The sequence below is a fragment of the Eulemur rufifrons genome, chromosome 6 (genome assembly GCF_041146395.1).
Source record: "Eulemur rufifrons isolate Redbay chromosome 6, OSU_ERuf_1, whole genome shotgun sequence".
Lineage (NCBI taxonomy): Eukaryota > Metazoa > Chordata > Mammalia > Primates > Lemuridae > Eulemur > Eulemur rufifrons.
In genome coordinates, this window is record NC_090988.1 from 100,813,918 (window position 1) to 100,829,624 (window position 15,707).

General features: G+C 39.3%; 1 protein-coding gene across 2 annotated transcripts in view; it reads left to right on the forward strand.

The window, feature by feature from the left end:
* Positions 1-15,707, forward strand: part of KMT5B (lysine methyltransferase 5B) — a 55,068-nt gene that overhangs the window by 5,415 nt on the left and 33,946 nt on the right. For both annotated transcript variants that reach the window (XM_069471738.1, XM_069471739.1), the window contains exon 2: positions 14,058-14,293. In XM_069471738.1, coding sequence (XP_069327839.1) covers positions 14,134-14,293 — 160 coding nt within the window. In that variant the 5' untranslated portion in view covers positions 14,058-14,133. The remainder of the gene's footprint in view (positions 1-14,057; positions 14,294-15,707) is intronic.

Consider the following 15,707-nt stretch of genomic DNA (forward strand, 5'->3'; position numbering starts at 1 on the left):
AGTAGTAGTATGTGTGTTAAAGAGCTTTGGTGTGAGGAAATAATATGATGCACATAAAGTGATTAGCACAGTTCTTGCATAATTGTAAAGCAATAGTGTGAAATGCTGCCCAGAAAACTAGAGCTGGGAGGTGGTCTCTCATTTCTACAGCATTCAGTCCCTCACTTGCATCTTGAGCAGACATTAAGTTAGCTGGACGTGGGACACTGGTCGGTACTCAACAGCACATGTCCCCAAACACTGGAAGTGGGTTGCTCCTTTGCAAGAGTCATCTGTCTCACAGCACCTGTGTATGTCTCTTGCCCACCTTTTTATTTCCTTCCCTATTCCCTCCCCTTTCTTGTTTCATTTACCTGCCCATGGTAAAATACTTCAAGATTTTATTTTGGTTTCATGTATTGATGGTGCAGTATGTTGTCAGAAGAAGTAAATTGCTTTGGGCAAGTAACACAACTCCCTGAGCCTATTACTTTTAAGACTTTTTGCAGTGAATTGAGATAATGTTGAAATGCTTGGTGAACTGTAAAGTCCTTTTATTATTAATGTTAATCTCTTCAGTTTCCACTTCTCTTCAAAGTTCTAATATCTTATGACAGCTTTACCTGGGTGGTGCTCCACTTCCCAAATTTAGCAAATCCAGACTTTCTCATCTTTCCTGCAAACCTATTTCTCTGTCTTCCCTACGGTTGTGGCAGTCTTGCAGCCTCCCAAATTAAAACTTTCGCCCCACCTAGAGATTTCGGACTTCCCTTGAATTCGTTGCTCTTCCTCACCACCTGTAGCTAATTAATTTATTACCAGGTTTGCCATGCCTATGTCTTAAACACCAGAGCTTTTCTCTTTTCTCATCCGCTGCTACTGTTGCATTTAATTTCCTAACTGGTCTCTCTGCTTCTAATTTCATGGTCTTCCACCAGAGAAATCTTTTCTAGAGCACAGGTGAGGAAATTTCCAACCTCTTATCTGTGTAACCAAAAAAAAAAGTACTTACTTTTATAGTGTGTGAGAACTAAGTGATAGCATGAATATTAGGAAGCACTAAATGAATGGAGCTGTTATTATTTATTGTTGGTGTTTTTAAACATGGAGTTACAGTAAGAAAAAAATGTTTTAACCCATATACAGCAAACTAAATTCCACTGTAACCAAATCTGTAGTCCCTCTGAATGTTGATGGATGAGGTGCAGTTTGGTATGATTTTTAATCCTATACACTTACCAGGAATCACATTTCTTCCCTTTAGGAACAGTAGGAGAAGCTCTCAAAACTGATGCTCAGTTCTGTATTATAATTAGCACCTTTGGTCTTTTTTCGTTCTCTTGAAAGTTTGTACTTCTTAAATATTAGGGTGAGATGATACGATTTTCTGGTGGGAGTTATGGTTGGATGGGGAATGGAAGGGAACTTTTTTACTTGATTGTTTACAGTTTTGTGAATAATGTATCTGGTCCTCTTTGCTTTTGCCTTAGTTACTTGAAAAGAGGAGCAGTTGGAGACTTTAATTTTATAAGCAATTTCTGCTTATTTTTGTGCCAAACCTAGGAGGTAGGCCCTCTTTTCATTTTACGAATGTGGTGTGAACGAGGTTCAGGGAGACTCGTGCATGGTCACACTGCAAGAGAGCAATGATGTCGCTGCGGTGGGATCCAGGTGCTTTGACTCCAGAGCCACATCCTTCACCGCAGTGTGGACTGCCTCCAGCGGAGTCCACCAGCTGGCAGACTCAGACATGCCCTGAAGGTTCAGGCCAAGAATCACCTTTTGGAGGTTTTTCCTCACCCTTGTCTTGGCCTGGTAAGAATTGACTATTCTGGCCGGGCGCGGTGGCTCACGCCTGTAATCCTAGCACTCTGGGAGGCCGAGGTGGGCGGATCGTTTGAGCTCAGGAGTTCGAGACCAGCCTGAGCAAGAGCGAGACCCCACCTCTACTAAAAATAGAAAGAAATTATATGGACAGCTAAAAAAAATATATATAGAAAAAATTAGCCGGGCATGGTGGCGCATGCCTGTAGTCCCAGCTACTCGGGAGGCTGAGACAGGAGGATCGCTTGAGCTCAGGAGTTTGAGGTTGCTGTGAGCTAGGCTGACGCCACGGCACTCACTCTAGCCTGGGCAACAGAGTGAGACTCTGTCTCAAAAAAAAAAAAAAAAAAAAAGAATTGACTATTCTTTGATCCATTTGTAGCTTCTGATTGAGGAACGGCACTGTAATGGCTGTACTTACGACGTTTGACACTAGATGGCATCTTTTTCTAGAAAAGTGAAATTCTCTTTGGTCTTAGAGAAAACGGTAACAAAGAAAGCATCCTTAATTTTATCTATAGGCCCTACTAGGTAAGCAGGTGGATCAGATGTAGAGAGATGGGGAAGCAGGTGTTTTCTGTTGTTTTGTGGGTTATTTTTGTGGAATTTCCCTCAACCACATCAGTTAACCTTTATTTTAAAAATACCTACTGAGATGATTGGAGACATGAAATCTTTCTTACATAAAATCCCGTATAGTGATACATATTGAATGTGGATATGTAAGAATGAAGTGGTATTTTCTACAATGAGGCAGAGAGGAATTTCTTCCATGTCTAACTGTAGATCATTAGCCCACTAAGTGCAAAAATTGCAAATGTGTGATTGTAAACTTACCTGTGGTGGGTATTTCACTGTGTAAAATGTTTTGCCACATGAAAAATTCTATCTAATAGTTTGTTTTCATTTTAAGTTTTTATATAAATTGAAAAAATGTTCAATCATAATACTTCTAAGGGAGATCTTGGTTATCTGGCTTAGCACAGTGTATAAGTAGATGTGTAAATGAAAAGCCAGCTTTATTTTCAAAATCCCTATAACTCAATAGCTGTTTCATACCTGCAGTTGAAGAGGAAAAATGACTTTTAAAAATTGTTCTAAATACACTGTTTTTGAAGGTGTTTAAAATCTTTTTTCTTGTGACGTGTTGAAATTTTGTTTTTGAAGTCTCGTAAGTATACAATGTTTCTACTTTTATTTACTTTTTCATTTCTGTATTAGTGGCTGCTAGTAGAATCCTGTGGCTGCTGTCACAAATTACCACAAACTTTCGTTGCTTAAGTTAACAGAAACGCATTTTCACAGCTCTGGAAGCCACAAGTGTAAACAGTGTCGCTGGGCCGAAGTCAGAATGTTGGCAGGGCTGTGCTGTAGAAGCGAATCTCTTTGCCTCTTCTGGCTGCTAGTGGCTGCACATTCCTTCGCCTATGGCCACATCACTCCAGTCTCTGCTGTTTCTTCTCTTCTGTGTGAGCTGCCAAATCTCCCTCTGCCTCTTACAGAGGCGTTTGGGATGGCATGTAGAGCCTACCTGCATAATCAAGGATAATCTCCTTTATCTCAAAATCCTTAATGTAGTAACATCTTCAAAGACCGTTTTCTTTTTCTTCTTTTCTTCTTCTTTTTTTTTTTTTAATTTTTATTTTCTTTTTTGTTCAAAGACACTTTTTCTTATAAGGTGACATTCACAGGCTCAGAGATTAGAACCTGATGTCCCTGGGGGCCATTTTTCGGCATATTACAGTCTCCTTTAGAGCAATTAGCTCAACCAATTTAGCATGATCCAGTACTTTTCAAAACTTAGTGATGATATCTGTAGCCATCATTTTATCCTGAAAAGGCGGTGGGTGAAGCATTATGACTTGGTGTGAATTGCTCAGCTTCGGGCCTCATTCCCTTGGAGGCCCACGTTGGGGGCATTACCACCAGAGAGTGCTCGAGAAAGCTGTAGAATTGTCTGAAGCTGGACCAAGTGCTAGAGAAGGAAAGCAGGAATGACAATAACAACATGGGCATTGATAATAATTTTACCAGTATAGAGACCTATTCTTTGCTATTGTGTTGATGGTACCATATACCTAATTAGCATTTGAATTAGCATGATAGCTCTAGTCTTTAAATAAAAAAAAAAAAAACGGGACACTGGCTCTGGCTTAGGTAGAGGCATAATTGTGAATTCAGAGAAAAATCCCCAAAGCACCTAATTAAATTAAAAAGTTTCTGCACAGCCAAAGAAACTGTCACGAGAGCAAACAGACAACCTACAGAATGGGAAAAAATTTTCGGAGGCTATACATCCGATAAAGTGCTGATAATTAGAATCTATTTAGAACTCGGGAAAATCAGCAAGAAAAAAATCAAACAATCCTATCAAAAAGTGGGCAAAAGACATGAATAGAAATTTTTCAAAAGAAGACGGAAGTATGGCCAACAAACGTATGAAGAAATGCTCAACATCTCTAATCATCAGGGAAATGCAAATCAAAACCACAATGAGATATCACTTATCTCCAGTAAGAATGGCCTTTATCAAAAAGTCCCAAAACAATAAATGTTGGCATGGATGCGGAGAGATAGGAACACTCATACACTGCTGGTGGGACTGCAAACTAGTGCGACCTCTGTGGAAAGCAATATGGAGATACCTTAAACAGATAGAAGTAGACCTACCATTTGATCCAGCAATCCCATTATTGGACATCTACCCAAAAGAACAAAAGACATTCTATAAAAAAGACATCTGCACGCTAATGTTTATAGCAGCACAATTCACAATTGCAAAGATGTGGAAACAACCCAATTGCCCATCAATACATGAGTGGATTAATAAAATGTGGTATATGTGTACCATAGAGTATTACTCAGCTATAAGAAACAATGGTGATACAGCACCTCTTGTATTTTACTGGATAGAGCTGGAACCCATTCTAAGTGAAGTATCCCAAGAATGGAAAAATAAGCACCACCTGTACTCACCATCAAATTAGTTTCACTGGTCATCACCTAAGAGCACATTTAGGAGTAATATCAATCAGGTATCAGGCAGATGTGGGTGGGAGGGCATGGGTGTATACCTGCATAATGAGTGCGATGCGCACCGTCTAGGGGATGGGCACACTTGAAGCTCTGATTTGGGGGGCAGGGGAGCAAGGGCAATATACGTAACCTAAACTTTTGTACCCCCATAATATGCTAAAATAAAAAAAAAATCTGAAGGCTTTTTTTCGTTTCATAACACTAGCAGTAGTTGAATTACTCTGACAAGTTGTCTACCTTCTCAAGTGAAATTTATTTCTGACAATATAGGAGCAAGTTTTAAGGTTATAGGTATGAACAAGAATTCGTGGTAGTTTTCTAACAAATTGGCAAGTGAGCAATGCCCTCTCAAACTGTGTTATAGCCTTGTGATGAAATATTGATCACAAATGCTTCTGATAGCTTTTCAGGGTTTGTGGTGGCCTAACCTCTAGAGTTATAGGATTCCATGGAACTTGGATATATATTGATTGCAGGTGGATTTGGAATTGCCATTGATAAAGACTGATTTGGAATTCTTTGCTATGTTATAGATCCTTTTGTAATTTCAGATTTGGGAGAAAGAACTAATAACCAGTTGGGATTCTGTGTAGCAGTTGGGTTTGGGATTAGAAAGAGGGTGTGATATGAATGGACCTATGCTGGGCCTTGTGCTAGGTCCAATGACATGAAAGTGGATCTTAGCTAGTTTATTCTACCGTGAGGAAGGTAGATGTTATCAAATAATTGCACTGAGAAATGAGTACAGTTGTAATAAGCACGATGATGAGAAATGTAAGGGGTTAAAATGTGTAAGGAAATCATGGAGCTGGAGGAGTGGGGTTGGGCAGGTGCTGCTGAGCAGATTGGCAGTATCCCAAGTACTAAGGCCTTGTGATAGGAAGCTGCCAACCTGTTCTATTTTCCTTTTTATAAATATCTTCAATTTTTTTATTATGAAAGTAACACGTTTATTTTGCAAAGTTGAATATAAGGTAAAAGTTGCTTGTAATTTCATTCTCTGGAGATAACACTATTAACAGTTTGGTGTGCTGAATTGCTTTCTTACCAAATTATAGCTGAATCACTTAACATTTTTTCTTTGCTTTTCTCAATAAAGATTTCCGAAAGTCCTCTAATAGGCTAGAGCTTAAAAATGTACGTTAAATTCTCTTTTTCTACCACTTGGGGATTGTTTCCCTGCCACTGGATGATTTAAGATAAACTAAGATAAACTATTTATAGACAAGTTCAACATGTAAACTGGTTAGAGAGTTCCTGGTGTAATGTCACAGGAATTAGGTTAAAATTCTTGACAGTCAATCAGAATCAATGTTTTTATTTTTTTGACAGATTTTTTTAAAATCCTGGTTTGTGTTATGATGGTAAGCAAAACATTCCTATATTTAAGTTAAAAGAGATTGGAACCAGAGTTCTCAAATTGAACACAAGTGGTTAACTCAAAAGTCACTCAACAATGTATAATCCCATATCGGGACTATGGAAAGAGAAGGGTGTCGACATTTGTTGAGGGGCCATTATTGCCAGGTATAGAGCAGGTATATTACCTGAACCTAGCACATTTTCTATGAAACAACTCCGCGTTCTTTTGAAACTTGTTAAAGTATTAAGGCTTTTGTTTTGTCTGATTATATATAAATATGTTCACTATAGACATTTGGGGGAAAAAATATATTGTTTAAAATTATCTCTTCCCTCCAAAGATGGTGTTGGTGTTGGTGATTTGGAATGTACCCTGGTGGTCCTGGGTGTGGTGCTTTTTACCTTAGTGGTAGTATAATATGATTAGGAGTGTCCTCTTTAAATACAACTTTAATTCTTGAAATATTTTCCCCTTTAAATAGAGTTCTTACGGGTATGGTGGCTCACGCCTGTAATCCTAGCACTTCGGGAGGCTGAGGCAGGATGATCGCTTGAGGTCAGGAGTTCAATATTAGCCTGAGCAACATAAGGACACCCCATTTCTACAAAGAAAGATCAACCAGGCATGGTGGCGTACACCTGTAGTCCCAGCTATTCAGGAGGCTAAAGTGGGAGGATGCTTGAACCCAGGGGTTTGAGGTTGTAGTGAGCTATGATAACACCATTGTACTCTAGCCTGGGCAGCAGTGCAACACCTTGTCTCATAAATAAATAAATTTCTTATTTTAGCAGTTTTCCAGTATGTTTTAGGTTGAGCATAAATTGTTCCCCTTTTATGTAAGTTTAGTACTAGAATCTGGAGTATGTGCTTCCTTCCACAGCTATTGATCCAGTGAAACCACATAAGGTGAATCTTCCTTTCCTGTTGAATTTAGTGTTGGCTAAACCTCTCAGGGAAGTGGTCCTGCCCATCTCAGAGCGTAATCTCAGTTGCATTTCCTCAGAGCCTGGTTGCATCATTTTTGTGAACACTCACAGTGAGCCACTGCACATGGTCCCTTTTTTTTGCTATTTTTTTTATTACCCTCTGCCATCTACTTCTTTTTGTTTTGTTTTGTTTTTTGAGACAGAGTCTCATTCTGTTGCCCGGGCTAGAGTGCTGTGGCATCGGCCTAGCTCACAGCAACCTCAAACTCTTGGGCTCAAGCGATCCTCCTGCCTCAGCCTCCCGAGTAGTTGGGACTACAGGCATGCACCACCATGCCCAGCTAAATTTTTTCTCTATATTTTTAGTTGTCCAGCTAATTTCTTTCTGTTTTTTAGTAGAGACGGGGTCTCGCTCTTGCTCAGGCTGATCTCGATCTCCTGACCTCTAGTGATCCTCCCGTCTCAGCCTCCCAGAGTGCTAGGATTACAGGCATGAGCCACCGCGCCCGGCCTGCCTTCTATTTCTTAAGTAAAACCCCTTCTGTCATCCTCACAACTGGATAATGTCCTATTTCAGGACATTATATCCATTTTAGAAGCTCTCTCGTTTCTGAGCAAGGCTCACAGATTGCCAGTGGCCTCTCCTTTCCCCTGATAAAAGAAAGATACTTGCTTTCTGGGCATCTGCAGCCTTTGCCCAAGTTGATCACTCCCTTCTTGAAGCATTGTTCCTGGTTTGCTGTTGGTTCTCCTCTTTGCTCACTAGTTGCTCCTTTCTTTTTTCTTTTTTTTTTAATTCCATGCTGTTTTCTCCTCATCTTGACCTCTAGATATTAGAGTGCCTCCCTCAGTCCTTGGATTTCTTTGGTCTGTACTCACTCCTGCATGATTTCTTCTGGTCTCATGGCTTGAAATACCATTAATACTCTGACTCCAAATTTGTATCTCCGGCTTGGACCTGGACTACAGACCCTTATATCCAACTGTGTACTCTACTTGGGCCTCTAATGGGCATCTCAAAAATGATCAAAACCAAAAAAAAGAAAAAATGACCAAAACCAAACTCACCCCAACCCCTACCCAAACCTGATCCCTGTAGTCTTTGTCACCTCCCTAAATATTAATTCTGTTCTTCCATTTGGAGGTGTATTTGAGTCCTCTTTCTTTCACACCCACATTCAGTCTGTCAGCAAGTCCTGACTATCAGCAAAACCCTCAGAAAAGATCCCGAAACCAAACACTTGCCACCTCTGTTACTGCAACCCACTAGTTTTCCTCTGGTTTATCGCAGTAATCTCTTAACTATTCTCCCTATGTTCTCTTGTGCCCAGAAATTATTAGCTTCTGTAGCCTCATTAAAACTGCTTTTTTAAAAGTATTTGTTTATAAGTGCTTCTCCATGTAGCAAGCTGCCAGCATGGTCCTTTGAAACTGTGAGTTGGATTATGTCACCCTTGCTTCCCATCTCACTGGGAGTAAATGCCCAAGTCTCAGCAGTGGCTTTTGAAGCCCTTTCTTCTAGCAGGCTCTCCGACCTCATCCTGTCTCCATACCCGTCATCTGCTCCAGCCACACCAGCCTCTGTGCTATTCCACAGACATACTGTGTGCATTTCTGCCTCTAGGCTTCATGCTTTCTCTTCCTTTTCCCTAGTACACTCCTCCCTGGTTGCTGCCTGCTTTTCCCTCACGTCCCTTGCTCTCAGCAAAAAGCCACTGTCACCCCCCTACTCCACCTGGAACACTCCCTGCCACCATAGACAGCTTTAGTTTTTCCAAGATGCTGAAATTTATTTGTTCATTATTTCCTAGTGCTTTTTCCATTAGAATATAAGCACAGATGAGGGCAGAAACCTTGTTTTGTACTTGGCAGCATCCGCAGTGCCTGCAACAGTGTCTGGAGTGTAGTAAATGTCTAATGGTTTTCCTGACAGTTTGATATTGGAAAATCAGAACAGAGAAAGATTTGTGACTATTACGCCACTTAAGAAGTGGTCAGTAGTCCTTTCTTGAAATTTTTTCCTGCCAATTTTGCAACAAAATGGAGGCAATTTTTACTTCTAAATATAGTCAATGGCTAATTAAATCAATTGTTGTCAACCAAGCCACGACCATGGGGACATTTTCATATGAGCCAACTGTGTTCCATGGCAGAGAAGACTACACCCTTGTTTGTTGGGAGAGGGGTCCTCTATGGTAGGCATGAAGCATTTAGGCTTTGCTGTCCACCTGTTGTTTTCAACCGCTGTTTCTCCATAGTCTGCTATAATAGTGACCTGTGTTAGCTTTTTAAAATTCCATCATTGCCTTTATTTTATTTTTTTGAGACAGAGTCTTACTCTGTCACCCAGGCTAGAGTGCTGTGGTGTCAGCCTAGCTCACAGCAACCTCAAACGCCTGGGCTCAAGCAATCCTCTTGCCTCGGCCTCCCAGGGTGCTAGGATTACAGGCGTGAGCCACCATGCCCAGCCTATCATTGCCTTTAATATGTAAGCTTGTAGTCCAGATCATGCCAGCAAGAACAGATGCCACACTCATGAGGACAGAACAATGACCTGATGATTAATAGCATATATATTAATTTCCAGCTAAAAATTTGTGAATAGCCCCAAAATTATTGATAGCTTTATTAGAACTGCTTTTACAAAATTTTCATTTGTGAGCCTAAGTCAAGTCTTTGGCTTTACTGACAGCTGCTGTATGAACATGTGGAGAGTATGGAAGCATCTGCTAGACGACATCCAGATGTGTGCAGTGTGTCCGTCCTGGTGAAATTCAGCCATGGTCTGTGGCTTTTACACTAAGGTAGCTTCAGTTCAGACTGTCAGTGGACCACAGTATAAATAAGACCCAAGGTCACAGATTTGTTCTGGATGACTAACTCACATTTAGTTAAAATTACTTATAAATTAGAGTGGATCTCAGCCTGTGTCTGAACTGAGCTGAAGGGGTGCTACTGCTAAAACGATTTATTGGTGAACTTTTCCTAATTCTCAGAAAAAACTTGGCTTGATAGATGTAATTTCTTAAAATTTTTATTCCATAATCTTTCTTAAAATTTTGGCATTTGTTTGGGATAACAGATGATAAATTGAATGAATGAATAACCTAGAGCAGCAGTTCTCACACTGGAGTTTGCATCACCTAGAGGTCTTGTTACAAGACATATCGCTGGGCCTTGTCCCCAGATTTTCTGCTTTTATCTCTTGAGTGGGAATCTTGGTTGAGACTTAATAATTCTCCGTGGAGACTCTTTTTATTCCATCTATTTCTTTTCTATTCCATATAGTTACACTTAATATATTATTGATACATATTGGGACTAAGAATCTTAAAACCACACTCTTCAGTCATTATCCATAAGTTGTGTGTCAAACGCAGGCATTCTAGGGATGGATTTCCTAAAGAACCAAAAGCACTTTGTGGCCTCCTTGTTCTTTTTCTCTGGAGGTGCGGAACTAGGGGGTGAACCAGAAAGCACAACAGTTGGTGGGGAGGTTAGTGGTGGTAGCAGCTGCAATTCCTGCCATGTTTGCACCTGTGCAGGAGTTTCTCTCACTGCCGTAACACCGTGGACGTCTTGAGAAAGACAAGGATTTGAAGAGGTCAGGCAATAACTGTAGTTTGTAGATTTTTTTTTAAATGTAGAAATAGTTTCTGTGACATGGTGTAGACTGTAACCTCATTTATTTAATCTTTCATCATGAGTGCCTCTGACTCTTGACTTCTGAAACTCTCAGTTAAGGAAGCAGACAGACAGTTACAATACGTTTTGTGGTGGAAATCTATAACTGGATTTGGCAGTGAAGGTCAAAGAAGACTTCCTAGAGGACGTAGATACTGAACTGTGACTTAAAGGAATTAGCCAGACAAAAAGATGGTGTTATTGTGTTCCAGGCAGACAGAAGAGAAAGGTGAGAGAAGGCCATGGTGCATTGCTCTTTTTTTCCTCAAGCTTTCTTTGCCTTTTATGCTTCAGAAGTATACTTGAGTTCTATGCCTTTTCTCTTAAGTATAAATATATAGGGTATTTGACAAGAGATCTTGTGTTAAATTTGATTAAAAATGGAAAAATATTTAACTTATAACTGATGTATAATAGTTTTACTTACCCTTTCCTATTGTTTAAGCAGCATCATTTGTTTGGGTTTAGTGAAGCTTACAAGAAGAATCAAAAAACAGGCACACTAAAAGTTGAATACAAATTAAATTTCAATAATGAAGGAACCAGGAGAAAAATAGATATTAGAGAACAATTGTAAAGGTATCCTGAACATTGGTAGGTGTTTTTTTACCTTGCACCTAAGCATGCCACTCACATGCACATCCTACCCCACTGTGAATCAACACAAATACTCCTGTGACGTGAGAGAGACCTGAGATTAAGTAAAAATTAATGTTTTGTGTTTGTATTACGCATCATTAAAGGGATGTCCAGGTATGCATTCCTGGGAGTACTTCAGAATAATTCATCATTAGTACTTTTCTGTGTGTTTGTGAAAAGGATGGGAAACTGACCCTTATCCGGTTTAGTTTAGAGAGTCTTGGGCAGCAGTGCTGTGTTCTACTCATGATGCGGGTTAGTTGTGTAGCACTGGCTGTGTGACTTCATCTGCAAATTGAAGGAGTTGTACTGGTGATCTTAGAGTCCCTTTGGCTTTTTTTTTTTTTTTTTTTTTTTTTTTTTTTGACAGAGTCTCACTCTGTTGCCCGGGCTAGAGTGCCATGATGTCAGCCTAGCTCACAGCAACCTCAAACTCCTGGCCTCAAGCGATCCTCCTGCCTCAGCCTCCCGAGTAGCTGAGACTACAGGCATGTGCCGCCATGTGTGGCTAATTTTTCCTATATATATTTTAGCTGTCCATATAATTTCTTTCTATTTTTAGTAGAGATGGGGTCTCGCTCTTGCTCAGGCTGGTCTCAAACTCCTGAGCTCAAGCAATCCGCCCGCCTCAGCCTCCCAGAGTGCTATGATTACAGGTGTGAGCCACTGCGCCCGGCCCCTTTGACTCTTAAGTTCTGTATTTTTGCACTTTCTTATCTTAGGGCCTTTTTAGTCTGACTCACACTAAAGCATATTTCCATAAGGAGGCGGTATCAGGGACATCCTCTTTCTCATTCCATTAGTGACACATATAATCTACAATACTCTCATTTCCAAAGGCATCCACCACTATCCAAATCATTCAATCCCCAAATTCAGCTAATTAAGATTCAGCTAGTGAGGGATGCCTCTATACTACCAAATATAGAATGGTAGCCTCTCAACTTTGTTGTCATTGTAAAGGAATAAGGCAGATATTTTTAGATGGGCACTAATTTGATATTTGAATGTTAGTCCCTTAAATATCTTGAACAATGAGTTAAAACTAATAACAAAAAGATGTAAAGGTCCTTTACTTGTCACTCTGCTGCAGTGTACATTTCTTTATGCTGTAGGTAATGAATAGCATAACAGTTAGGAGCCTGTGCTTTCCTTGGAACAAAGGAGATAAATAACTTCCTTGTAGTTTACTCTCAAGAGTTCATAGAACATTACCAAAACATGGTATTTGAGCAGATTATAGAGCTATACCTAGATATCAGTATAACAAGGAGCAAAGATGATTTGTATTGGTAACTGAAAGATAAATATTTATTTATCACTATTTGCTGGTGGTTATTCTAGCACAGGCAATGAACAAGGCAGACTAAGTCCCTGCCTCACGTATTTCACATTCCAATCCGAGTCTTAGTGGGGTGCTGTAGTCCTGAGCATGGCATCATATGACTGGGGAGAGCCAAGACTGTCTAGAAATAGTGGAGACGTCAGTTAGTAAATTACAATCATGTCGCTTAACGATAGGGAACATTCTGAGAAATGCGACATAAGGCAATTTTGTCATCATGTGAACATCATAGAATGTACTTACATAAACTTAGGTGGTACAGCCTACTACATACTTAAGCTATTGTAGCTCCTGGGCTACAGATCTGTATAGCATGTTACTGTACTAAATACTGTAGGCAGTTGTGACACAATGGCATTTGTGTATCTAAACACACCTAAACATAGAAAAGGTACAGTAAAATACAGAATAAAAGATAAAAATACAGTATTCTTGTATAGGACACTTAACTACGAATGGAGCTTGCAGGACTGGAAGTTGCTCTGGGTCAGTCAGTTGAGTGAGTGTTGAGTGAATGTGAAGGCCTAGGACATTACTGGACACTACTGTAGAGTTTCTAAACGTATTCTAGGCTACACTAAATTTATGAAAATTTTCTTCAATAATAGCCTTAGCTTACTGTAATTTTTTTACTTTATAAACTTCTTAATTTTGTTAAACTTTTTAACCTTTTTGTAATAACACTCAATATAAACACATTGTACAATTATACAAAAATATATTCTTTATATCCTTATTTTTTCTATTTTTATTTTTTTTTTTTCTTTTAAAACTTTTTTTTAAAAAGCTAAAGACACAGTCACATATTAGGCTAGGCTTTCACGGGATCGAGATCATCAATGTCACCGTCTTCCACCTCCACATCTTGTCCCACGGCAAAGTCTTCAGGGGCAATAATATGCATGAAGCTGTCATCTCCTGTGATAACAATGCCTTTTTCTGGAATACTTCCTGAAGGACTTGAGGCTTTTTTACAGTTACTGGTTTTTTTGTTTTTTTGTTTTTTATCAGAAGGAGTACACTCTAGACTAATGATAAAAAGTATATAATGTAGTAAATACTAAACAATAGGAATTTTTCAGCTCCATTATAATTTTATGGGACCACCATTGTATATGGGTTTGTCATTAACAAACATCATTATGTGGTGCGTGACTATACTTTCAATGTTGCGTATCTTTCTCAAGGGTCTGTTTAGAATGATCTTTCATGTATTTACCTCCACATTTTGTTTTGTTTTTTTGTATTTTGTTTCTATTAGGAGAGAACATTGAAGTTATTCTCTAAGCTATTAGAAGAGAGTGACTAAATGCACCTGGGTCAGGCTGTCTGTGGGTATGAAGTGGTTGGGAGAATCCAAGAACATGGTGGTGAATGGCAGGAGAAATGGAGGCAAGTTGTCTAACGACCATCAGCAGAATCAGTCAAAACTACAGCATGCTGGGAAGGACGCCCTGAAGGCTGGCAGAAACGCAGTCGAGAGGAGGTCAAGCAGATGTATGTATACACTTAAACAGATGACGTATGGCTGTTTCGATTGTGATATGCAGCAGTAATTCCTTCCACTTTGTAATGTGCCTTCTGTTTTGTCATCAGAACAATGTTTTACATTTTCATAGTTAAGAGTATAATTTTTTTACTTTCAAAGTCATATCCGTTTTCTCAAACAATATGTAAAACTTAAATTTAATGCTTAGTATAATCTTACTCATGCTTTTCTATCCATAACTTTATATTTTGTAGAATTTATACCTGAATGGTTGTTATATAAAAATTTTAAAAATACTGCTTTTGAATTTCTTATAGGTTTAAACGGTATTTTTTTATATTCAATGTAAGTATAAGTATGTACTTCTATGCTAATGTCCATAAATGTTATATGAAATAATGTGAATAATAAAATCAACTATTAACCAACCTACATACGTAGAATGGAGGACAGATAGAACTGTCTGCATGAAAGCAGCTTCACAAATCGTAGATACTTAACTCTGTATATACAGGGTAAACAGTTGTTTATCCTCACAGTGAAACACTTCTGACAACAAGTAAAATTTATTACCTCTGTATCTCTCTGTATGAGGATGAGGATGCTTTTTTGTGAGTTCAGGAAATTGGAGGTTTAGTACACGTTTCATACTTCCTGTAAGAGTAGTAAAATGTCTGAGGATAATTGTGTAACTAGGAAGCTGTATGTCCAAAAAGTCATCCACATTTGTATGCCCATGTTAAGGAGGACAATTTTTTTCAGTTTCTGCTTTTCCTAACAATCTAGCCACTAATGAATATCCTTAGTTTGTGGTGGAATTGGCCTATTCCCAGTGGTGTGGATTAGCCTGGGGTTTTCTACAGTTTCAGATAGATTGTACCAGTTCTGATTAATTTCCTTCTTATGCTACTCATTGGGCCCAGACTATCCTTAGCCTTGTCACATCAGATTAGGTCACTGTTATTGTAGAAAACCAGGCAGAATGCCTACTTGGGATGGGAGTAGGAAAGAGCCTGAGACTGAACAGGCTGTCCTCTGCATGGACACTGGCTCTCTCCAGAGGTTGCATTAAGCATGCACCCTGAGCCTGTCTCACCCCTTAGCATTTGGTGGGAACCTGAAGAATTGAGAAATGTAGTGACCATATCAGTGGTGTTGGTTCTCGTTAGTAAATTGGACATCTCTTAAGCTTTTTAGCTAATTGCTATTGGCTTCCTTTTGTGCATCATAGTACAGAAATGTTTTCATTAGTTTAATTCTTGGAACTACAGAAGAATTTAGGAAATTACCATTATGTGGGTTACACTTTGCCAAGTGTAGATAGATATAGAGGGATAGGTTGGGAAAGCCCAGAGTGTATAGATGACAGCACACACTGAATGTCATTGGGCAAGAATGGTGCAAAACGAGAGCCAATGATGA